Source organism: Ranitomeya imitator, chromosome 2, assembly GCF_032444005.1.
Source record: "Ranitomeya imitator isolate aRanImi1 chromosome 2, aRanImi1.pri, whole genome shotgun sequence".
Lineage (NCBI taxonomy): Eukaryota > Metazoa > Chordata > Amphibia > Anura > Dendrobatidae > Ranitomeya > Ranitomeya imitator.
In genome coordinates, this window is record NC_091283.1 from 764650832 (window position 1) to 764676876 (window position 26045).

At 44.4% G+C, this 26045-nt stretch overlaps 1 protein-coding gene across 1 annotated transcript in view; it reads left to right on the top strand.

Annotated features, from left to right (window-relative positions):
- Positions 1-21023: 21023 nt before the first annotated feature.
- Positions 21024-26045, top strand: part of LOC138665696 (hexokinase-1) — a 118837-nt gene continuing 113815 nt past the window's right edge. Inside the window, exon 1 of the mRNA XM_069753412.1 lies at positions 21024-21488. Within this exon, the coding sequence (XP_069609513.1) occupies positions 21426-21488 (63 nt within the window). The 5' untranslated portion in view covers positions 21024-21425. The remainder of the gene's footprint in view (positions 21489-26045) is intronic.

Below are 26045 nucleotides of genomic sequence, written 5' to 3' on the forward strand. Positions count from 1 at the left end.
TTTGGGTGACACCTGGCGATGGAACGTCGGGGTCACGTTAACAGAATGGAGGTAACCTCTTCCCCTGGACTCGCGGTGCTCCTGAGCTAAAATTAAACGCGGCTAGGAGTAAAAAGCGGGGGGGGGGGGGGGGGAAGGGGCAATGCCATGGAAACATAGACCACCAGACTTTAGAATTTTTACGACTTCAAGGACCCTACCAAGAGTCTTGGTAATTACTAATAAATTGGCTGCTGTGGCCGTTTAATATCCAAAAGAAAATGTGTCTGTCATTTTTCAGGGGAGTGAGGTCAAAAAGGGGGGAGGGGGGTAATCACGGATAATCGATCTGTCCAGGGTCATGCCCATGGTTTGGAAAGCATGAATCAGACGACAGGTTGCCTTTAACTCCAAATTCACTAATAAGTCATATGACCACAGATTTTCATGCATTTTATTTTACCTTTTTCTTTATTTACTCCTATTATCAATAAGAAAAAGTAGGAATGACTTCACAACAGATAAGCCAAGGAGGTAGGTGGGGTGAGGACACAATGACTTATGCTGTTTGCACAAAAAGATGCAAATCTCAGATCTCACTATCCAGACTACTAGCCATGCCTGTTAGCTATCATTCCCAGGTATAACTTTTAGGCCTCATTAAAATATCCATTTTTTTTTTTTTTAACAGGAAAGCATTTTTGGTCAGATTTTCATCAGTGTTTCATTAGTTTTTACCATCAGTGTTTCATAAATGATTTTGTGGTATAAAAAATAATTGCAAAGCTTCTACCAATGTTAAAAACAAACAGCACACGGTTTGCACTTGGATGGCATCTATGTGCTGTTCATGATTTTATTGGAACCATACACTTGTAGGGATGATTTTTATCCATTCTCAAAATTGGACATCTCTTAATGATGCCCCCTGGGTTATAATAGGTATGTTTTCTATCTGTAAAAATATGGATCCAACACGTACCATATGAGCCCTTACACTTTGACCCTTTGGCTTCATACCAATTTACACATTGATAAGGCAGAAAAAAAAATTAATACCCAGTTATATGATGAGAATAGGATATAGTATACACTTGATTGTATCAGTCACATCCAAAAAGCTAACACGTTAGGTTAGTCTAACCACAAAGCAGAGTTTTCATTGAGTGCCAGTATTGTCATTGAGGAGGAAAGTAATGTGCAGGGCTTGGCAGTGCTGATCGTGGATGTGACCCAGCTGGCACAGATTAATACCAAACTCCATCATCCTTAATGTAATCTCATATATACAATAGATATACCCATTCATACCACTATATGTGTTTGGCCGCCAGGATCGTTAAATCATTTAATCACAACATAACGCATTAGTCCAAAAAAAGAAAACACATAGGTCTAATAGTGATCCTCAGCGCTGGGCATGAGTCTTGTTGTTATAAAGTGTATTCACAGCCAGGCTGAAATTTGGATAATTTGCAAGGTCATTTATTTTATACAAAAAGCAAAATGCCATTCCAAACAGAGGGCTGAACAGTGGAATTGTTAAAGAATGAACTCTGCTTATTCAATAAGGTCACTTCAAGGCAGCTCCCAGGAGCAAAACAAATGTTATTTCCAGTAGACGTCTAACAGTAAAGCAGGGAGTCCGTGGCCTGTACGTGAGCGTCTCTGCGCACTAATCGGTATCACATGACAGAGGAGGTAAGATTATTATTAATATTTGATAAGACATCAGTACCCTTAGACCTGTTTTGCACAACCAAAATGTATGGTCCATGATGTCCAGACCGGCCACGTGTCTCCTGATAACTCAACCACCTCATCTATGTCTTCTGGGCTCAGGAGACCCACGGCCACTCTGGTTGTCATAGTCTGTTAAATGCTTTTTGCAAAGGGCTGATGTCTTAATGTCTCTTATTGGGTTCCATCATGTTTTTCCAAAAAGGAGGTTGATTGATCTTTTGGGAAAACCAAATGAGATATTTTCCTGAAATGAGTTTGGTTACAGTAGTGGGAATTGGTTCTCTTATGTTATTAAAAAGCAATATTGTTCTCTTTTGATTTAGCCTTAAAATGAAACCTATCATAAGTTTTTGGACCATTATACCATCAGTTCTCACTCAGCGGAGTGATGCGCCTGTGTATGGGAAAGACGGCTGAGGTGGCTGTTGGCTGAACGATCAGCGGATGCATCATTCGGCTCACAGCCATCTAATGTGTATGACAAGGTTAATATTCTTTTTTTTTGTCAATTAGTGATTTCATCAATTCAACGCTTTGCATAATCACTAAGGGTCTCATTGTGCTTTTGTTATATCAGAAGTTTCCATGCCATCATTATGATTCTTACAAATAACCACTTTAACCTTCTAATAATTATTATTACAGCCCATACAAATCAATTATTTATACAGTGGGGTCTAGGTATAGAAGTAATTATCCACGCCATTGCAGTGGCTGGTGCACTCTCTTACCACAGACACAAACGACATGAAAGTAAGGCAAAAAAAATTATGATTTTGTACAATTAGGCAATTTGTGCAATTATTGCATAATCCTAGTATTTTATTGTGACATAACAATAGCCCTGGATGCCTACATAGAGCCATTTGTACCAAGGCACAGCAAAAAAAAGAAAAGTTAAAATATATTCCTTAAACAATAATTTTAAGGGCATGTTCCATGACAGTACATGAGCCCCATAATGTACCTGAACATTGCTTTGATCTTATGTGATGGGACTGATGGCATAACGAGTTTTTTCTGCTGAAAAACAAATGTGCCATCAGACTCCATAAATATGGAGCAGGGCCGGACTGGGACTAAAAAGCAGCCCTGGCACACAAATCCCTCCAGCTTACATAAAATAATCCCTCCTATCAATGATTAATAGCAGCTCACAATGCAAAATTCAGGGAATTTTGCTTTACTTTAACATGTCTCTCAACTTGACTTCATACCAAAAAAAAGTTATCCTCTATCCTAAGGATAAGGATAACTTGCTGATTGTTAAGGGGTTGACCACTGTGACCACCAGTGATCCCAAGATTGGGGCTTTAGAACTATACCACCAAGTCCTGTATGGAATAAAGGAGGGCATGGTCGGCCTTTGCTCTAATCATGGGATTTCTGGAAAGAGCTAACTGCTGTAGTTGGCAGTTTCATATTCAACAAATGGAGCAGAGGTAGAATATGTTCGCCTGCTTTATTGAGGATGTGGGTTGTAGAACACCATTCTCAGAGTTCAGAACCCCTAACCTTCAGATCGTGGGTGATCCAGCGCTCGTACTCCTAGCGATCAGCATGTTATGCCCAATCAGTGAGCTCAGCGGCAATGAATGGAGCAGGATACAAGTATGTGTACCTCCACTTGTTTTCAGGATCTCTGTGGTCCAAACATTTCAAGTCAGCAAGGGGATCAGCAAATTATCCCTATCCTATGCAGAGGGGATAACTTGTTATTTTTGGAACCTACAAACCTTACAATCCCACTCTCCATCAAATACATTACATAAATCCAGAACAAATAGTGACATATATCCCAAAGATAAAATCTTAACTGCACTTATAAAATAACGTAAAACACAGATAATGTTCCCAAATATTGACAAATGTTTGACACCCAAAGGATTCTCTTTTTGCCATATAATGGGTACATGTTGATGTATAAGTTAAAGGGTGGATATAGCTTTAACTATGCAAACAAAGGAAAATATGTCAAATGGGCTGACGATGATTTTGTAAAAGAGCATAACAAAGGGCGCTGTGAAAGTTGATCTTAGTTTGGGCCTGACTCTGGTTGCAGAGATTTATATATTTCCTATAATATTTTCTATTATTCAAAACTTTGTGTCATAAATCCATTATATCTGCTCTTTTATTGATTTTGACAAGTGGCACTACATCAATTTGCTGTGCATGCATAATTTAGTGGCGATAGATCTGTGACATAGTGTCAATTGACATTGGCGGTAAGAAAACAGTATGATGCCGTGTGCCATTTGTGCTATTAGAAAATTCAAATATATTGAGTTTATATATATGTATTGATGGCCTATCCTAAGAACGGGCCATTGATGGCACCCCCGTTGATCAGCTGTTCCTGGTGTTGGTGGTGACTGGAACTGCTCAGTTTTGGAGATGCACAGCTCTATCATCAGAATAGTGGTCATAGTCAGGCACTGCATATCTGCCCCCTATTGTTTCGAATAGGGGGAGGATATGCAGCAACCAGTCACAACCACTATAAAGTTGATGGAGCTGTGCAGCTCTGTAACTGAGCAGTTCCACCTGTCGCCACTGGGAACAGCTGATTGGAGGGGTCCCCTGTGTCGCACCCCCAATCCATTGATGACCTATCCTAAGGATAGGCAATCATTATTAAAGTTCCATATAACTTCTTTAAATTAAATATGACCTTTCACTGGATTTTTTAATTTAAACTAAGTACTTCCTCCAATGGGTGCTGCAAGTACCAACTCCAAGTTGCACTGCTCCACTGGTTCTGGTTCTTCTTTTTCTTCTGTGCTTCCCTCCTCTTCCAAACTTATATCATCCTAGTAATAAAGAGAACCCAGTATGCAAATTTTCCCTTCAAGGAACATGGCATATACCACTTTTTGGCAATTCCTTTTTCTACTATATGATGCTGGCCAATTAGAACACGGCAATATCATAGCGGAAAAAGCTAATGCTCACAGAGAAAGGCCGGTTTCACATGTCAGTGGCTCGGGTACGTGAGGTGAGTTTCCTCACGTACCGGAGACACTGACTCACGTAGACACATTGAAATCAATGTGTCACTGCATATGTCAGCGTGTTTTCACGGACCCATAGGGGTGGAGCCGCATATTCATGACTGTAATGGGCGGCACCACGTGACCGCTCATATAGGAGAAGGTGCGGCGAGGACAGGACGCTGAGAGGGAGCCGGGTGAGTATTTTAGCAACAGCGGGGTGGGAGGGGGTTGGGGACAGGAATCTTTATTTTAAACACGGAAAAAAACAAAAAAAAGGATTTTTCATATCTTCTAGCCAGCGAACGCTGCTGGAAAGAAGATATGAATGGCGGCTTCAGCACCAGATGCAGGGGACAGCGCTTACTTGTAGCGATGTCTCCTACAAGGTCCGTGTGGCACCCAGTTGCCACACGGGCGGCACACGGCTGCCGCACGTATGCCACACTGATGTTCACGGTAAGCACACGGACACACGGACACGGATAATTCCGGTACCGATTTTTCCGGAAACGGAATTATCTGGACGTGTGAGACTGGCCAAAAACAAGGCTGCAGACTGGCTCAGTGTGTTCTCACTTTGCAGTTGCTGCGTATCTTCCTGCTATTGGAGCGCCAGATCTCCTGTGCAGCACTGGAGAGCCAGTGCAGAGGTGAGCAACAACACTGGAGAGAAAGAGCAAAGAAGAGCAGTTGGAGAGCCAGAACACAGGAAATCAGCAGGGCTGGAAGGCCAAAGGACAAGATAGCAGCAGTTGTGGAGAGCCAGAGCTCAGTAGAAAAGCACCACAGTGCATTGCTTGTAACAAAGTTGCTTGTAACAAAGTCTGGCTCTCCAGTGCTACTATTCGCTTGTGTTCCTGCAAGCTACGGTAATAACAAGAAGGGACTTGGTGACTTCATGAGACAAATCTCAGGCTGCAGCTGTGACCTTTTGTTGGCTTCTGCTTTTTTCCTTTATGAACCGGCCCATGTTTTGATTGGCCAGTGTCATAGAGGGGAAAAAGCAAATCCCACACAGATGTTCTGTGCCATATGCCCAGTTGATTGAAAGAAACTTTGCATACAAGGCTCTCTTAGTTTTGGAAGAGAGAAGAAAAATAAATTGTTCAAGAATCAGCAGAGCAACTCCAAATGAAGGAGGTACACAGTTTAAATAAAATACACTAGTGACAGGTCCTCTTTAGGTATAGGTGGTTTTCATCACTGCATTTTTCTTCATGGAGCAATATTCAATCCACTGGAGATGATCAGTGTTCCTTAAAGTACATTATATTCAAGATATATCCAAATGTAACTAGCTGTAACTCATATTTTCTTACATTAAATTCTTGCTGATATGGATCATATAAACAGTCTCATAGAGTTTGTATGGTAATGCATAGAGACTCTCCTCTAGAGACAAAGTATACCCCTATAGACATTGAGTACAATTCAATTTGGTAAACGATTGTAAGAAAAACTGCAGATGAATGTTGCACAAAGATACAGGGCACTGTCAAGCATTATTTTTTTGTCTAGAGGTGGAAGAGCACACCCTTATATCAGTTAAACTGCATTCTTGCATACATGCCTACAAGTATTGCATTGTTAGGTTGGCCTACTACTTCATCTTAATTCAAAACCTTGACAAAAACCTGACTTCCCATTTAACCCAGACATTCTGAAAAACCACATAACAATTGCCATACTTCCCCATTAACTGATCTATAGTGTTACGGTTTCTTCTATTTCTATATGAGGTTGTTAATGTATCATGATTGCCTGAAACATATCAGGACATACAGCAAGGATTTCGTAATAGAAAATGTATCTATGTGAAATTTTTCTTAAAAAGTATCCAATAATTTTATTAAAAGGGGCTGTCTTATATTCTTAAATGGGTAGAAATGACTATTGTTTTTAAAATAAAACAATTTTGTAATTTATCTCATCTTAAAAATCCTCCCCATTCTTAAGAAAAGAGAACTTTATAATTTTATGACGCTTTGCACCACTCTGTACCAGGCCGGTACAATGTCCCTTTGCTTCTCCACATGCTGCAGAGACAAGGTGTAGAGTTTGTCAGAGGCCACAGTCTCAAATATACTAACTCAGATATACTTGGCCAAGCCACTCAATCTGGCAGATTCGAGGGGAACCACGACTTTCACCCTTTAACACCCTGTACAGAGATCTGGTCTTACGACAAAGTCCACTGAATTTCGTCTATGGAAGGACAAACCAGAGGCAAGAGAGGTAGTCACGTGGGGGTCAATACAGAGAAATCATGTCAGGGACCAAATCAAGAGGCAAGCTGGTGGTCAAAATTCACACCGAGGTGAGACAGGAGGATAAACAATATAGCACAAAGGAGCCAAGTATCAGAGAGACCAGGTCTAGCAACATGCAGCTAAAGACTGTCTGCTGGGGTTCATATAGAAAAGAACCGTGCTCATGGCCCCCAGCAGAGAGCTAATTACATACCAGCTCACTGCAGCAAAACACAGGTGGACAGCAAAGGGACAACTAAAAAATAGTTGAGATCGTCCAGGCTTTGGTGATACAAAAAATAACTTTTTTCACTCTGCTTCTGCTAGCAGCATGGACGAGTGCTCATTCTGGACCAGTACTGCAAGCATGCTACTGGTCTAAACTTTTAATCTTTAGGAGAGTGATGTTCCTGGCAAAAATGCTCTTGGAGAAAGAAGCTGAGACACATCTTTTAAAAAGTTTGTTCAAGACATGGATGTTTTCTTTCAAAATCAGTGCTACACCTGACAAGTTGTGTATGGTATTAAAACTCATTCATGGAACTGAGCTACAATACCATATACATCCTCTAGACCAGTGGTCTTCAACCTTTATGACCTCGAGAACCATATTCAGCTCTGAGAGATGTCTGAGAGACACATTGTATCCAAAGAAATCCTAAAAGCCACATAAACAATAGAAAATAGGAAAAAATGAAATATGGAGGTTGGAGGCCTCCTCCAGACTAAGACCCTATTGATCATGGCAACTTTAGGGTTGCGCTTCCAGGGTTGGAATTATTTTTTGCCTTGACAACTGCCTGTGGGTGTAGACTATGTGAAGTATTTAGCACCCACACAGATGTGACCAATGACAGATATATCTGAAACTAGAAATTAAAGGGTTATTCTGACTCCACTCAGTCCTGTATCGGGATGCAAGCAGTGCTGGCAGGGGCATAACCATTGTGATCACAGATGGTGCGACCAAGACCAAGCGGGAGGGATGCCTATTTCAGCTGGCTGTGCATGGTATTTTGTCTCTCCATACAACATGTTTCCACTGTTCCAGAGTCCATTAGCTGTATGTTTTAACGCAACTCCACCTAACAATTGGCATTATAATTTGTGATATAAGAGTTGCATGAAGCTTTGTGACCATTGAAATGGATCGCCCTCGCGTGTAGGGCAAGGGGTACTCGGTACCGGGTCCTTTGGTTCTCGGGGGATGTCACGGTGGCTGACCCGGTCTGTTGCCCTTAGGGACGTCCGTGTAAAAGGGGAAAGGTCTTTAAAGGGATAATGTTCATGACGCCACCTGTGGTATTCGGTCAGGGTGACCGACGCTGCTTAGGGGTCCGCTGGGGTGATGTTATGGCAGCTAGATGGTATACCTTTCCACAGGTGAAGTATATCCCCAGGGCTTCCCAGTGTGTAGATGTTGGATGGTGTGAGGCTGTTGTGAATTCTGCTCTTGGGCTAACTCCGGTGGTTATGAGTGGTAGTGCTGCTGTCTTTGGATCGCAGTATTTATCAGGTGTGTCCACTTATTGCAATTTGGACTGGGCTATTTAGTCTTGCTTGATCCTTTAGTCAGTGCCAGTTGTCCATTGTTTTTGGAGGATTCAGATCCATACCTGGTCTCTCCTGTTTTGCTGTTCATTTCAACAAAGATAAGTTCTGGCTTTGTTTTTTGCTGTCCACATGCTGTGGACCTTATAGTTCAGTGGATTTTCATGTTTTGTCTTGTCCAGCTTTGTCTGTGAAGGATTTTTTTTGCAGCCAAGCTGTGTCTCTGGAGATGCAGATATACCCCCCCATGTCTTTAGTCAGATGTGGAGATTTGTATTTTCTAGTGTTTTAATACTGACCGCATAGTACTCTGTCCTATTCTTTCTTTTTAGCTAGAATGGCCTCCTTTGCTAAATCCTGATTTCAGTCTGCGTATGTCATTTCCCTCTCCTCTCACAGTCAATATTTGTGGGGGGCTGTCTATCCTTTGGGAATTTTCTCTGAGGCAAGATAGTTTTCCCGTTTCTATCTTTAGGGGAAGTTAGTTCTTAGGCTGTGTCGAGGTGTCTAGGGAGCGTTAGGTACATCCCACGGCTACTTCTAGTTGCGGTGCTAAGTTCAGGGTCTGCGGTCAGTACAGGTACCACCTTCTCCAGAGTACGTCTCATGCTGCTCCTCGGCCACCAGATCATAACAGAGGCGCAGTGAAGAACGATGACACAAGGTTGCAGTCTCTACCATTTTACTGTAGACTTCAGCATCCACAGTCCAGAGCACCAGACCACAGGCCAGGCAGAGTCCGGATGGTTTGGAGGCAAATCCAGAGTCCCCTTATCCAGGTGGAAATTAGTAGCCTTCCTCTAGCACCTGGGTGTTGTAGTACCTTACTGCTGAGCCTATCATAAGGTCCTCACAACTGTTGTAGATGTTCTAGATGTTATGTCTCTCTCTGTCCACCAGATGGATAGGACAAACCCGTATGACTGGTGGCTTGAGGCTTTTTACAGGGGCACTAGCATGCCCCAGCCTCCGAGAGTTGCCACCGTGACTCCTGGGTATAGGGCGGATCAGTAACTTGCAATTAGCTATCTCTGGAGCAAGGCATAAAGGACTGTTGCTCCCTCGGTGTTCCGGCTACCGGATCCTGCACCTCAGAAGGAGGCAGCCTGTGTAGGGCAGAACTCCTTCTGGTTTCCACTCCTTTTGCTATGACTTCTTCTCACGCTCTACAATACAGTTCTCTGTTCGTGTCCTTTCTTAGGAACTGCCGCACGTGGGGCAGGCGCAGCTTCGTGTCCTTCTGTCTAGGCCTCTGACAGGATCCCACCCCTGTCAGGGACCAACTACCTAAGCGGATCTTAGCTAGCAACCGCCTGAGCGAAGCTCAGCCAGCTTCTGTCTAACTTCCTATCCAGGCCACCAGTTTTACCTAATTGTGAAGAGTGCCCTAATAAATAGGAGCATAGCTCCCCCTGGTGGACTGGAGTATGAAATCTGTTGTATGCTTGTGGTACCTGGTAAAGAGATCTCCTTTATTTCCTCCAAACATAACATCACTCCCCCTAGAGGGAAATGATATTACTGCAACGACCAGGACCCTTATGCCATGAAGCTCCTACCTTATGGTTTCATATTGATGTTAGTGCAAAATGAGGTTTGGAACTATGAAGTTATTGAGTCTGGAGAGCGTTGGTACTATGCTCCTCAGCACTTGGCCATTTCTCCAAAGTGTCCCAGAGGCCATTTTTCGACCACATAACACCATGCCACAAGTTAATTGTGCTACTATGAGCAGACTGCATACCCGATACATGCTACTATCACCTGCAGTGTATCTAAACTTGTGTCCCTGTTGTGAATTCCGCTCTTGGGCTCCCTCCGGTGGTTGTAAGTGGCACTTTTGTGAGTTCTGCTCTTGGGCTCCCTGTTGTGAATTCTGTTGTCGGGCTCCCTCCTGTGGTCATGAATGGTACTTCGGCTGGTTCTGTCCATGGACTTTCTCTGGTGGCTGTGGGTGTTTCTGAGTTTCCTTCCACAGGTGACGAGGTTAATTCGTTAGCTGCTGCTCTATTTAACTTCACTTAGATCTTTGCTCTATGCCACCTGTCAATGTTCCAGTATTGGTCTAGTTCACTCCTGGATCGTTCTTGTGACCTGTCTTCCCAGCAGAAGCTAAGTGACTGCTTGTTTTTCTCTGGTTTGCTATTTTTCTGTCCAGCTTGCTATTTTGATTGTTGTCTTGCTTGCTGGAAGCTCTGGGACGCAGAGGGAGCGCCTCCGCACCGTGAGTCGGTGCGGAGGGTCTTTTTGCGCCCTCTGCGTGGTCTTTTTGTAGGTTTTTGTGCTGACCGCAAAGCTACCTTTCCTATCCTCAGTCTGTTCAGTAAGTCGGGCCTCGCTTTGCTTAATCTATTTCATCTCTGTGTTTGTATTTTCATCTTTACTCACAGTCATTATATGTGGGGGGCTGCCTTTTCCTTTGGGGAATTTCTCTGAGGCAAGGTAGGCTTTATTTTTCTATCTTTAGGGCTAGCTAGTTTCTTAGGCTGTGCCGAGTTGCATAGGGAGCGTTAGGAGCAATCCACGGCTATTTCTAGTGTGGTTGATAGGATTAGGGATTGCGGTCAGCAGAGTTCCCACGTCTCAGAGCTCGTCCTATATTATTTGCAACTATCAGGTCATTCCGTGTGCTCTTAACCACCAGGTCCATTGTTGTCCTGACCACCAGGTCATAACAGCTCCCTCTTGTGGTTTCAAGTGGTATGGCTGCTCCTTGGAGTTAGCTGTCATCAGCTGCCTCCACTTATCGTCTCTTCTGCTCGGCTATTTAGGCCTGGCTGTTCCTTCAGCCAGTGCCACTTGTAAATGGTTCCTGGTTGGATTCACATCTCTTTGGATTTCCCTGTTATCCTGACCAGTTCTGCAAAGCTAAGTTTTTGCTTGCGCTTTTCTGTTCACAGATTGTGGACTTATCCGTTCAGTGCTTTCTATGTTTGTCCAGCGTTATCAGTATAAATTAATTCTGTCTTGCTGGAAGCTCTGGGAAACAGATTTACGCTCCACACCTTTTGTCAGGTGTGGAGATTTTTTTTTTGTAAACTCTGCGTGGATTTTTGTAGTGTTTTATACTGACCGCACAGTATTCCATCCTGTCCTATCTATCAAGCTAGACTGGCCTCCTGTGCTCATCCTGGTTTCATTCTGTGTATGTCTTTTTCCTCTCCACTCAGTCATTATTTGTGGGGGGCTAATCTATCCTTTGGGGATTTTCTCTGAGGCAAGATAGTTTTCCTGCTTCTGTCTTTAGGGGTAGTTAGCTCTTAGGCTGTGACGAGATGCCTAAGGAGAGTTAGGAGCATTCCACGGCTACTTCTAGTGTTGTGTTGAGCTTAGGGACTGCGGTCAGTACAGTTACCACTTCCTTCAGAGCTCGTTCCATGTTGCTCCTAGACCACCGTATCATAACAGTACAAGTGGCCAAAAATGAATTAAATGCATCTCAAAAGAAGGAAAAGAAAGTTCTGAACCATTTTTTTTCTGTGCTCTGGTTTGTCTTTTTTTTCCTCTTGATATCTGGGTGGTTCAGGATATAAGCTTTGGCATGGATGTTCAGGGTTTGTTTTCTCGTGTGGATCAACTTGCTACAAGAGTACAGAGTATCCAGGACTATGTTGTCCAGACTCCGGCTTTAGAGCCTAGAATTCCTACTCCTGATTTGTTTTTTTGGGGACAGATCCAAGTTTTTGAACTTTAAAAATAACTGCAGATTGTTTTTTGCTTTGAAACCCCGTTCTTCTGGTGATCCCATTCAGCAAGTAAAAATCATCATATCCTTGCTGCGTGGTGACCCTCAAGATTGGGCTTTTTCTCTTGAAACAGGGGATCCGGCATTATTGAATGTTGATGCATTTTTTCAAGCGCTCGGATTATTGTATGACGAACCTAATTCTGTGGATCATGCAGAAAAAACCCTGTTGGCCTTGTGGCAAGGTCAGGAAGCGGCAGAGTTATACTGCCAGAAATTTAGAAAATGGTCTGTGCTCACTAAATGGAATGAAGAGGCTCTGGCTGCTATTTTCAGAAAAGGTCTTTCTGAAGCCCTTAAAGATGTTATGGTGGGCTTTCCTACGCCTGCCGGTTTGAGCGAATCTGTCTCTAGCCATTCAGAACGATCGGCGTCTGCGCGAGCGCAAAGCGGTGCACCATATGGCAGTATCCTCTGAGCAGAGTCCAGAACCTATGCAATGTGATAGGATTTGGCAAGAACAGAACGGCAGGAATTCAGACGTCCGAATAGGCTGTGTTTTTACTGTGGTGATTCTGCTCATGTTATCTCTGATTGCCCTAAGCGTACTAAGAGAGTCGCTAGGTCTGTTACCATTAGTACTATACAGCCTAAATTTCTCTTATCTGTGACCCTGATTTGCTCATTGTCGTCCTTTTCTGTCATGGCATTTGTGGATTCAGGCGCTGCCCTGAACTTAATGGACTTAGAATTCGCCAGGCGCTGTGGTTTTTCCTTGCAGCTTTTGCAGAGCCCTATTCCTTTGAGGGGTATTGATGCTACACCCTTGGCCAAGGATAAACCTCAGTACTGGACACAGATGACTATGTACATGGCTCCAGCACTTCAGGAAGATTGCCGTTTTCTGGTGTTGCATAACCTGCATGATGTTGTTGTACTGGGTTTTCCATGGTTACAGGAACATAATCCGGTGCTGGATTGGAAAACTATGTCGGTGACTAGTTGGGGTTGTCAAGGGGTACATAGTGACGTTCCTTTGATGTCAATTTCCTCTTCCCCCTCTTCTGAGGTCCCTGAGTTTTTGTCAGATTTCCAGGATGTATTTGATGAGCCCAAGTCCAGTTCCCTTCCTCCGCACAGGGACTGTGATTGTGCTATTAACTTGATTCCTGGTTGCAAGTTCCCTAAGGGCCGACTTTTCAATCTGTCTGTGCCAGAGCATGCTGCCATGCGGAGCTATGTTAAGGAATCTTTGAAGAAAGGGCATATTCGGCCCTCTTCGTCACCATTGGGAGCGGGTTTCTTTTTTTGTTGCTAAGAAGGATGGCTCCTTGAGACCCTGTATTGATTATCGTCTTCTTAATAAGATCACGGTCAAATTCCAATACCCCTTGCCTTTGCTTACTGATTTGTTTGCTCAGATTAAGGGGGCTAGTTGGTTTACTAAGATTGACCTCCGAGGGGCATATAATCTTGTTCGTATTAAACAGGGTGACGAATGGAAAACTGCATTTAATACGCCCGAAGGCCATTTTGAATATCTTGTGATGCCATTTGGGCTCTCTAATGCTCCATCTGTGTTCCAGTCTTTCATGCATGATATTTTCCGCAATTATCTTGATAAATTCATGGTCGTATATTTGGATGATATTTTGATTTTTTCCGATGATTGGGAGTCTCATGTGAAGCAGGTCAGGATGGTATTCCAGATCCTTCGTGAAAATGCTTTGTTTGTGAAGGGGTCTAAGTGCCTATTCAGAGTTCAGAAGGTCTCTTTTTTGGGTTTTATTTTTTCTCCCTCGTCTATAGAAATGGATCCTGTTAAGGTCCAAGCTATTCATGACTGGATCCAACCCACATCTGTGAAGGGCCTTCAAAAATTTTTGGGCTTTGCTAATTTCTATCGCCGTTTCATTGCCAACTTTTCCAGTGTGGTTAAGCCCCTTACTGATTTGACGAAGAAATGCGCTGATGTGACGAATTGGTCCTCTGAGGCTGTTGAGGCCTTTCAGGAGCTTAAACGCCGATTTACTTCTGCCCCTGTGTTGCGTCAGCCGGATGTTTCTCTTCCTTTTCAGGTTGAGGTCGACGCTTCTGAGATTGGGGCAGAGGCCGTTTTGTCTCAGAGGGAGTCTGATGGTTCTTTGATGAAACTGTGTGCTTTTTTTTCCAGAAAGTTTTCGCCTGCGGAACGCAATTATGATGTCGGCAATCGGGAGTTGTTGGCTATGAAGTGGGCGTTTGAGGAGTGGCGACATTGGCTTGAGGGAGCTAAACACCGTGTTGTGGTCCTGACCGATCATAAGAATCTGATTTACCTCGAGTCGGCCAAGCGGCTGAATCCTAGACAGGCTCGATGGTCCCTGTTTTTCTCCCGTTTTGATTTTGTGGTCTCGTATCTTCCGGGATCTAAGAATGTTAAGGCTGATGCCCTCTCTAGGAGTTTTTCGCCTGATTCTCCTGGAGTCCTTGAGCCGGTTGGCATTCTTAAGGAGGGGGTGATTCTTTCTGCTATCTCCCCTGATTTGCGGCGGGTGCTTCAGGAATTTCAGGCTGATAGGCCTGACCGCTGTCCAGTGGGGAAGCTGTTTGTTCCCGATAGATGGACAAGTAAGGTTATTTCTGAGGTTCATTGTTCAGTGTTGGCTGGTCATCCTGGGATTTTTGGTACCAGAGATTTGGTAGCTAGGTCCTTTTGGTGGCCTTCCTTGTCGCGCGATGTGCGTGCTTTTGTGCAGTCCTGTGGGACTTGCGCCCGGGCCAAGCCTTGCTGTTCCCGCGCTAGTGGGTTGCTTTTGCCTTTGCCGGTCCCTGAGAGGCCCTGGACGCATATTTCCATGGATTTTATTTTGGATCTTCCTGTTTCCCAGAAGATGTTTGTTATCTGGGTTGTTTGTGACCGATTCTCTAAAATGGTCCATCTGGTACCTTTGCCTAAGTTGCCTTCCTCCTCAGATCTGGTTCCATTATTTTTTCAGCATGTGGTTCGTTTGCATTGGCATTCCGGAGAATATTGTCTCTGACAGAGGTTCTCAGTTTGTCTCTAGATTTTGGCGGGCCTTTTGTGCTAGGATGGGCATTGATTTGTCTTTTTCTTCGGCGTTTCATCCTCAGACTAATGGCCAAACTGAGCGAACTAATCAGACCTTGGAGACCTATTTGAGATGCTTTGTGTCTGCTGATCAGGATGATTGGGTGTCTTTCTTGCCATTGGCCGAGTTTGCCCTTAATAATCGGGCTAGTTCGGCTACTTTGGTTTCACCTTTCTTTTGTAATTTTGGTTTTCATCCTCGTTTTTCTTCTGGGCAGGTTGAGCCTTCTGATTGTCCTGGTGTTGATTCTGTGGTGGACAGACTGCAGCAGATTTGGACTCATGTGGTGGACAATTTGACGTTGTCTCAGGAAAGGGCTCAACGTTTTGCTAACCGCCGTCGGTGTGTTGGTCCCCGGCTTCGTGTGGGGGATTTGGTTTGGTTGTCTTCTCGTCATGTTCCTATGAAGATTTCTTCCCCTAAGTTTAAGCCTCGGTTTATTGGTTCTTATAAAATTTCTGAAATTATTAATCCGGTGTCTTTTTGTTTGGCTCTTCCAGCCTCTTTTGCCATTCATTATGTTTTCCATAGATCTTTGTTGCGGAGATATGTGGTGCCCGTTGTTCCCTCGGTTGACCCTCCTGCCCCGATGTTGGTTGAGGGAGAGTTGGGATATGAGGTTGAGAAGATTTTGGATTCTCGTTTTTCGAGGCGGAGGCTTTAGTATCTTGTAAAGTGGAAGGGTTATGGCCAGGAGGATAATTCTTGGGTTGTTGCCTCCGATGTCCATGCCACCGATTTGGTTCGTGCTTTTCATTTGGCTCGTCCTGATCGGCCTGGGGGCTCTGGTGAAGGTTCGGTGACCCCTCCTCAAGGGGAGGGTACTGTTGTGAATTCCGCTCTTGGGCTCCATCCGGTGGTTGTAAGTGGCACTTTTGTGAGTTCTGCTCTTGGGCTCCCTCTTGTGGTTTCAAGTGGTATGGCTGCTCCTTGGAGTTAGCTGTCATCAGCTGCCTCCACTTATCGTCTCTTCTGCTCGGCTATTTAGGCCTGGCTGTTCCTTCAGCCAGTGCCACTTGTAAATGGTTCCTGGTTGGATTCACATCTCTTTGGATTTCCCTGTTATCCTGACCAGTTCTGCAAAGCTAAGTTTTTGCTTGCGCTTTTCTGTTCACAGATTGTGGACTTATCCGTTTAGTGCTTTCTATGTTTGTCCAGCGTTATCAGTATGAATTAATTCTGTCTTGCTGGAAGCTCTGGGAAGCAGATTTACCCTCCACACCTTTAGTCAGGTGTGGAGATTTTTTTTGTAAACTCTGCGTGGATTTTTGTAGTGTTTTATACTGACCGCACAGTATTCCATCCTGTCCTATCTATCAAGCTAGACTGGCCTCCTGGGCTCATCCTGGTTTCATTCTGTGTATGTTTTTTTTCCTCTCCACTCACAGTCATTATTTGTGGGGGGCTAATCTATCCTTTGGGGATTTTCTCTGAGGCAAGATAGTTTTCCTGCTTCTGTCTTTAGGGGTAGTTAGCTCTTAGGCTGTGACGAGATGCCTAGGGAGAGTTAGGAGCATTCCACGACTACTTCTAGTGTTGTGTTGAGCTTAGGGACTGCGGTCAGTACAGTTACCACTTCCTTCAGAGCTCGTTCCATGTTGCTCCTATACCACCGTATCATAAAATGTCCCATCAAACGTATCTGGGATGGCATCAGAAATTGCACGGGGAGCTGCCAGCAGCGGATCTTGATGATCTGCTCAAGTGCATTCAGCGTGGCAGAACTTTCCTCAAACAACCATTAAAGGGAATCTGTCACCTCTGGGTAGTATATGACCTATTAATATGGGCATACAGGTGATAGAAATGTTAAACTAGTCCTACCTGTATGCCTCATATTAATGGTCTTGTTGTTGAGAAATCTTATATTCTTTCCTTATGCTAATCATTTCTTCCAGGTTTTGGGGAGTACGGTGCCTAAAAGAAATCCTTTACAGGCAAAAAACGATGATGCGGCAAAAAAAAGAAATTGCTACCAGCTGCGTCCTACGCTAGTCGCCGCATCGTCAAAACGACACATGCGGAAGACTCCGCATACAGCCGCACGACCTGCGTACCTAATGTTAAAGATAGGTATGCAGGCCGCATGCAGAAGTAGGCGGAGTTGCGGCCGAGGGCGGGGCTTCACGGAGGAAGTCTGCAGCCCTCCGCAGCTCCTCAAAATGCTAATGTGAAACCGGCCTTAGATATCTCTGAATGACATATTCCAGTTGAAAATCTTTATTCATTACATTATGGTCTTAATGAGGCAGCAGATGTTCTCCTGAGGGATCTCCTCCCAGACCTGGATTAAAGCATTCGCCAACTCCTGGACAGTCTGTGGTGCAACGTGGCGTTGGTGGATGGAACAAGACATGTTGTCCCAGATGTGCTCGATTGGATTCAGGACTGAGGAACAGGCAGGCCAGTTCATGCAGGAACTGCTGTCATACTTCAACCACATGAGGTCTGGAATTGTCATGCATCAGAAGGGACCCAGGGCCCAGTGCACCTGCATATGGTCTCACAATGGGCCTGAGGATCTCATCCTGGTACCTAATGGCAGTCGGGGTACCTTTGGCGAGCACATGGGGGGCTGTGTGGCCCTCCAAAGAAATGCCTCCCCATACCATTACTGACCCACTGCCAAATAGGTCATACTGGAGGATGTTGCAGGCAGCAGAACATTCTCCACGGCATATCCAGATTCTGTCATGTCTGACACATGTGGTCAGTGTGAACCTGCTGTCATCCGTGTAGATTAGAGGGCGCCAATGTTGAATCTGCCAATCTTGTTGTTCTTTGGCAAATGCTAATCACCCTGCACGGTGTTGTGCTGTAAGCACAGCACCACTTGTGGAAGTAGAGCCCTCATTCCACCCTGATGAAGTCTGTTTCTGACAGTTTGAGAAGACACATGGATGTTAGTGGAGGTCATTTTGCAGGGCTCCGGCACAGCTCCTCCTGTTCCTCCTTGCACAAAGGAGGAGGTAGTGGTCCTGCTGCTGGGTTGTTCCCCTCTTACCGCCCACTCCACGTCTCCTGGTGTACTGGCCTGTCTCCTGGTATCTGCTCCATACTCTGGACACTGTGCTGACAGATATAGCTACCCTTGTTGCTACAGCTCATACTGATTTGTCATCCTGGATGAGCTGCACTACCAGAGCAACTTCTGTGGGTTGTAGACTCTGCTTCATGCTACTGTACAGTATCTCTAGGAGTGAGAGCAATGACAAAATAAAAATGTGAAAAAACAACAGCCAAAAAGGATGAGAACAGAGAAATGGTCTGTGGTCACCCCCTACAGAACCACTCCTTTATAGGGGTTGTCTTGCTAAGTGCCCATCATTTCTACCTGTTGTCTGTTCCATTTGCACAACAACAGAAGAAATTGATTCATAATCTGTGTTACTTCCTAACTGAACAGGGTGGTTTCACAGAAGTGTCATTGACTTGGAGTTACATTGTGTTGTTTAAGTGTTCCCTTTATTTTTTGGAGCAGTGTACAAACGCATCCCTTAGTTAAAGGGAAGGTACCGCGTTTGTAGGTCATTAATAAATCACTGTAATGTAGCATAACATGCTGCTATAAGCAAGTTTGAAATGCATGTGAAACAGATTTCATGTGTTATATGAGTTTAAAGAATGCACTGGGGGCTGACATCTTGGTTTTGCAGCAGTAGCAGTGCCCTATCAGTGTCAGATTACGGCACCCCATGGACATAGGGTCAGAGCCGGTCTATTATCTCCTATCTGTAACATTGCAGCAGCATTAGCAGTGAGCTGGGCACGCCTCTGTGGGCTGCACAACTCACTGCTGTAGGTGTGACTAGCTGCCATTTTATTATAGCCCTGTGCTCTCTATCACAGGACAGAAGAAGCCCTCACTGCTCCTCTGTACTCCAGGCAGGCACGTCCTCTGCTCCTCACACACTGCCCTGTGTGCTTCTCCTGCCGTGTCTCCGCCTCCCCCTCACACACAGTCCCTGTGATCTCTGGTAAGCTGCACTCACAGCCTGCAGAGAGGGAGGTGACACCTGGAGAGAGAGAGCAGGGCAGCTGACAGGACAGGGATTAAGGTGGGGGAAGGGGGATGGCAAGAATATTATTCACAAAAAATGCTGCTGAGCCCACTGTGTTCTGCTCCTCTGTAAACAAGCTGTGCCTCTGATGCAGTAACTGCTGGTGATAGCAGGTCCCAGGGCAGTCACACACAAAATGGTGCTGCCCTGTAATGCTGCTCTTCATTCTTACTGTTAGCAGCAAAATTGGGGCAGTAACTGCTGACATCACCATTTCCCTCCGCTTTTGGGTGGTCTAATATCCCTGGGGCAGAGCTGCTAAATCTTACTATAGCTGCTTGAGGTCTAAAACGGAAAATGCTCCCCCTAGTGGTAAATATGTATATTTGTCAAAAAAATATATAATATTTTTCATATAGAAATGTTTGCAAACATTGCATTAATACATTTTAATTACTATTTTAAGCTTAATTTCACAACAAAACAAAATACAAGAAAACTGGTGGCACCTTCCCTTTAATGAATGTTGAATCATGTGCATTGCACTGCACATGGTTCAATACTGTGTTCATTCATTTTTTGCTCACTTTCTATCTTGTTTGCTTCTTATGAAGAGTGAAGCAGTCAAGATGAGTTTGTCAAATGTAGCAACCGAGATTACAAAGCTCACTTCAATATGCACCAGCATAATGTCTTATATTCCTCAAGTTATAACACTTACCAAAACTACACCGTACAGAGCTGGAACAGCAGTCACTACAATTACGTAAAGATGGGCCATCGATATCTAATTCTGAATATCCTCTTAGGATACATCACGGTATATGGACAACACTGCCTCATTTGCAGCTGGGAGATCTGTAAAGCGCTGCGGAATATGTTAGCGCTATATAAAAATAAAGATTATTATTATGCTTCATCCTCATTCAGATCCATCTTCTTCTCCATTGCTCCTTCTTTGAGAATAGTGCTGAGACTGAAAAAGACCAAGTATTTATAATCAGTTGGACACAATTACTTTTTAATTGCTTTTACAAATTGAGGTGATTTCCCACTATCGGTTCTATCACATCGTTATATACCATTGTGTAAATATTTCTTTCTGGCCTTTTGTTGTCTGGCGCCGTGCATTTTTGCTTTGTAACCTGATACAGTATTTAGTCCGGTCTACTCTGTCTGTTCTCCTGATATTTCGCGTACTTAACTATGGCACCTGGGGCATGTTGAATAAAATGTTGGCAGCCTGGAAAATATATGGGGGAAGGGTTGCTGCGTCATCGCAGATCGTTAAGTCACCATTACTTCCTAATACATAAGGAATGCCGGCTTCTTTTTTAAGCAATTATCCCCCTCCCCTGTTAGCTGTATACTGAATACAGTAGGTCCTGTCCTCAACTGAATGTTTCAATGTCATCAGGGTCATATGTCCTAGTGATGTCCTACTTATACAGAAGATATAGAGCATTGGTGGCTTTACAAGGGCTGAATCTAGGGGCTAATGCCCTTGGCTACATGCACAGGAAGTGATGGCGAGTAGGCGGTGGGCATCACAGTAGTAATACGTGATGAGCGTGCTATAATTACATATTTAGTAGATGATGTGGACCTCCCCTTAAGAAATTGAAACCTCCTCACTCTTTCCTACTCCTCCCTCCCTGTGTAATGTAGACTGGTGTCTTGCACACCCTCCCCCTACACATAATTGTGTGCACACCCTAAACACCATCACACTAGTGCCTGGCACACTCTCGGGAAAGAGAAGAGCACTACTGAGGCCTCCGTCTTGAGAAATAATCTACTCTGTAAACCACAAGAATTTGGATTTCTAAGACTATGATTTCCAGAAGGGGACAGGGCTCACACCCCCAGCCCTACACAGGCAGCCCCCTATAGATGATCATCAAGCTGCTCTCCCCTCAATGCAGCAAGTCCATGTGACAGCCAATCCCAGGGCAGGAAGTGGGTTGGATCTAGCATGTCACTGTAGGAGAGGAAAGAAAAAAAAAAGGCATCTACATCTCTGAGCTTGTAGGGCAGTGTGAAGGAGAGCTCAGCTGCTATCTGTCAGTTTCTATACAGCACCCTGACACCACACATTGGGGACAAGACTGCCAAAGCCAGCCTGCAGGATGATAGCTGCCCAGCTCCTGGCCTACTACTTCACAGAGCTCAAAGATGATCAGGTCAAAAAGGTGAGTCCTAACCCTCCATATCCCATGTGACAGCAGCATTAGGGCATTGCTCGCCATGCCTACCTGCCATTACTAGTATGTATACAATGTGTTCTCCGCTTTGGTTCGAAAGGATACAGCAGGTACAGTAATATGAGAAGGAGAACATTGTATCCACGATGAAGGCTGCAGTGTCCTTGAAGAGCAGGATGTAGAAGACATTGTGTGCCTGTTACTCTCTGCTTAGGCCTTTCTGTAGATCCTGTGCACCCTGGGAATGGACTGAGGCATACGACTGGGAAAATGGCGTGTAGAATTGTTACCTGTAACAACACCTGGTGTAACCGTGCAGCGGTGGGCGCGATGCCGGATACAGTACCTGCAACTATATTAGAAATGCATGATCTAACCGCAATATGATGTATGACCCTAGTCATGATCTGTATATCTAAAAAAGAAAGGTAGATAAAAAATTATAAGAAAAGATAAAAAATAGTGATATATATATATATATATATATATTATTCTATACTGCTTTCAGAGTATCTATCTATCTATCTATCTATCTATATATATATATATACACACACACACACACACACACACACACACACACACACACACACACACACACACACACACAACCTAAGCTATATATGAGTAACTTGATTCGTAGAACCATGATCATGTCAGTATTCCATGTGCGCCGGACTGGAGCCCTGCGAGCTGCATCTTACCTGCCAAAATCACAGGCGCCTCTTCTGATTAGTAAGCCCAGCGCTATGGCATTGTTGCAATGTGATGCCCATATGACGCCATGCTCGGCCTACTAATCAGAAGAGACTCCGGTGATGCCAGCGGCTCATAAGACTCCCATCCGTCGGCCACAGAATAGGGATGTGACCCCTGGACTGTGGAGCTACGAATCAATTTACTCATCTCTAATCTTTAGATTATTTAAAAAATAGATATTACTCTGAAAGTTGTATAGAAGATATATAGATATGAGATAATCTATCTATCTATCTATCAATCATATGATTGTCATAGACTCTCGAAGCCACTCCATATACCATAGCGCAGTACAATGCTTGTCGCCACGTACATGGTATTAACCATTCATATGATGCCTGTATGAGCTGTCTGAAGGCAACAAGTCAGTTTAATGGCAGCTGGCGATTTCTTTAGTTAACTGTGTCCCTGCTAATCCTCCTGAGTATACACAGAAGGGAAGGCTGCATTTATCCACGAGGACACACCTTAGTGTAGGAGTCTTCATTACATGGTAGGTCACCTCTCCTCATTCAGCATCGCTCGCTACCATTCAACCAATCCATACCGCTGTTATCCAGTCAGCGGCACCTAGTAAATGGCATGGTTCAGGCATGTGACCTCTGCTGCCATCTACATGTCCTAGAAATATCCTGAGGGGAGGTCAGACCACTTGGATCATTTAATAGAAGGCAGCCATTACTGACATTTTTTTGCGGTTGTTGGCCTCTGTTCATATTTGACATATTTACTATTTCTAGTGAAGGCCACGTATGCCAGTGTATTAGGTAGAGTTTTGGTTATTGGTTGGTGTAAAATATGTGAAATCAATGTCACATTACTGTGTAATCAATGTCCCTCCCGGTTCCTGAAATGATTCTGGATGGATATTACAGATAGACGTTATGCTACCAGGCCGGTTATACTGAGATGTAGAAGTCCAGTTGTATGAAACCTTTAATGGATTTGTCTGATTGACGTTCATCACAGGGATCGGCGTGGAATGTAAAGTGGCTGAGTGCATCTTATCCGTTCTCCTTGTGACCTTGTATATGTCAACCTATCTACTCATTAAAGGACTGTGCTCTCTGAAAAAGAAACACCGGAATAAGAAAACGATGATGTGACATAAAAATAACTATTAGAAAGAAATTAATGACACAAGCTGACCATTTACTACTAAAATAAGAGCATGGAAATGTATCTAATAATAAGGCATCATTAATAATCCATAGAGGTTACAAATCATACCTCCACCACATATAGCATGATATTTCCATTTGCTCCAGGGCCATCTATTGTTCTCCTGAGGAACCAGGTCAGTGGAGAAGTGCTTTGGTATGTGGTGCTTTTTTATTTCTGTATGATTAAAGGGGTTGTCCATGACTAACATATTGATGACCTATCCATCAACTCACCCGAGACCCCCACTGATCATCTGCTCCGTCAACGTCTGGATGTAAACAGTGTATGGACCTGTAGCAGAGTGGCTCCATATGCTGTTTGATGACCACTTTTGGACACTGTTGACCACCCTCTCCTACTATCTAGGCTCCAGTCATTAGGCATTAAGGACACTGCTCTCACCTGGTTCTCTTCCTATCTTTCTGACCGCTCCTTCAGTGTATTGTTTGTCTGTCCACAGTCTCCAACATCATGTCCACCCTCTATCTGAAACGCAACCTCTCCAAAACTGAACAACTTCTGCTCCCGCCATCTATTAACCTCCCTAAATCTGACATTTCCCTCTCCGTGGGTTGCACCATAATAACACCCCGAGAGCAGGTGACTTCGATCTCTCCTTCACATCCTATATACAATCTCTTGCTCGCTCTTGCCACTTACACCTAAGGAACATCTCTAGAATCAACAACAACAAAAACCCTCACTGTCTCCCTGATCCACTCCTGTCTGGACTACTGTAACGCTCTATTAATTGGCCTCTCCTTTACGCGACTTTCCCCTCTCCAGTTTATCCTTAATGCAGCAGCCAGGGTTGTCCATCTAGCTAACCGATATTCAGACGTGTCCGCTTTTCGCCAGTCGTTACACTGGCTACCCATTCATTATAGAATCCAATTCAAAGTACTTGTTCTCACCCACAAAGCTCTCCAGAGTGCGGCACCCCCTTACATCTCCTCCCTCATTTAGGTCTATTGGCCTAACCGACCACTGCACTCTGCAAACGACTTTTGACTAACCTTTGCACTAATCCGTACCTCCCACTCCCGACTCCAAGACTTCTCCCGCGCTGCGCCAATCCTCTGGAATGCTCTACTCCAAGATATTAGGACAATCCACAATTTGCATAGTTTTAGGCGCTCCCTCAAAACACATTTGTTCAGAGCGGCCTATCACGTTCCCTGATAAAAGTCATGTTATGTTTCTGTGTGTAGCCCATTCACTATCTCCATCTATCCCCCACCCCCTGAAGATGGCTGGACCATCATTGTAAATACACCATTGTAAATACACACCTCTACCTTGTATCTCCCCACCTCATTGTAGATTGTATGCTCTCACGAGCAGGGTCATCTCATTTTGCTTTAATTATTGTATTGCTAACGTTGTTAGTTATGACTGTTGTGTTTGAATCTGTTAAACTGTAAAGCTCTGCGGAATATGTTGGCGCTATATAAAGATTATTATTATTACTTCAGACTATCTCTTCTTCATCTGATTAGATGCTGATCTTCAAATGCCCTGTGTGGTCACTAAACAGTATACGGACTGTGATGTTGTGGCTCTGTACATTATTCACATCCAGCTGCTAGCAGAGCAGATGAGAGCTAATTGGCAGATAGGTCATTAATATCTTAGTTCTGGCAAACCCTTTACCTAAGAGTGGCCATACATATTAGATAAATGTCAACCAAACTCATTGATTGAGGTAGGGCAAGCCGAGCACGTAATGTGTATGGGGCCTCCCTACTCTCTTATGAATGCAGTTATGTTTCATCATGCCCAGTCATTATGTTCTTGGTGAAGATAAACCTCCACCAGAAGAGTCTAGCAGCTGTTTACTGCCGTATCTCTATTAAGAACATATATGCCCTTGACAGAGTCAGCAATTCATGTGTATGGTGAACTGTCGGCTGGAAGAGCCTTTGGCCAACAGCCGTCTTAAGTGTAAAGCCAACTTTAGGGTCCATGCACGCAGGGGTGCTGCTATCATGAAGCAAGTTGAATACTTTGCCTCAGGCGGCAGAGCATCCTTAAAGACAGGGGGCGGCAGAGCGGCAGTCAGAACACATGGTGCCAACTCTCCCTGTTAGGCTACGTTCACATTAGCATTGTGCGGCGAAGCGTCGGACGCAGCCGCGGCAACGCATGCGTCATGCGGCCCTATATTTAACATGGGGGCTGTAGCGCATGGACATGCGTTGTCTTGTGTTTTGTGACGCATGCGTCATTTTGGCGCAACTGTCTGGGCACAGAAGACACTGCATGATGCAGTTTTTTCTGCGCTAAAAATCATGCAAAAAATGAACGCATGCGTCACAAAACCCTGCGTTTTGCATGCATTTTCCATGCGTTGTGCGTTGCGTCGCCGACGCTGCGCCGCACAACGCTAATGTGAACGTAGCCTAATCCCTGCTCTGACACTTGCTGACAGTGCAGTGTCACAACAACCTAATGTGCGGCGTGCCCGGCAGGTGACTGTTACTTACCCGGGCTGAGGTGCAGAGGTGCCCAGTCTCCTGACCTGCTGGGACACACACATTGCTGGGAGTTGGACTTGTACTGATTTTACTACGTGGGGGGGGGGGCGCCGTTTTGCAGTTCGCCTCAGGCAGCAGAGAGGCT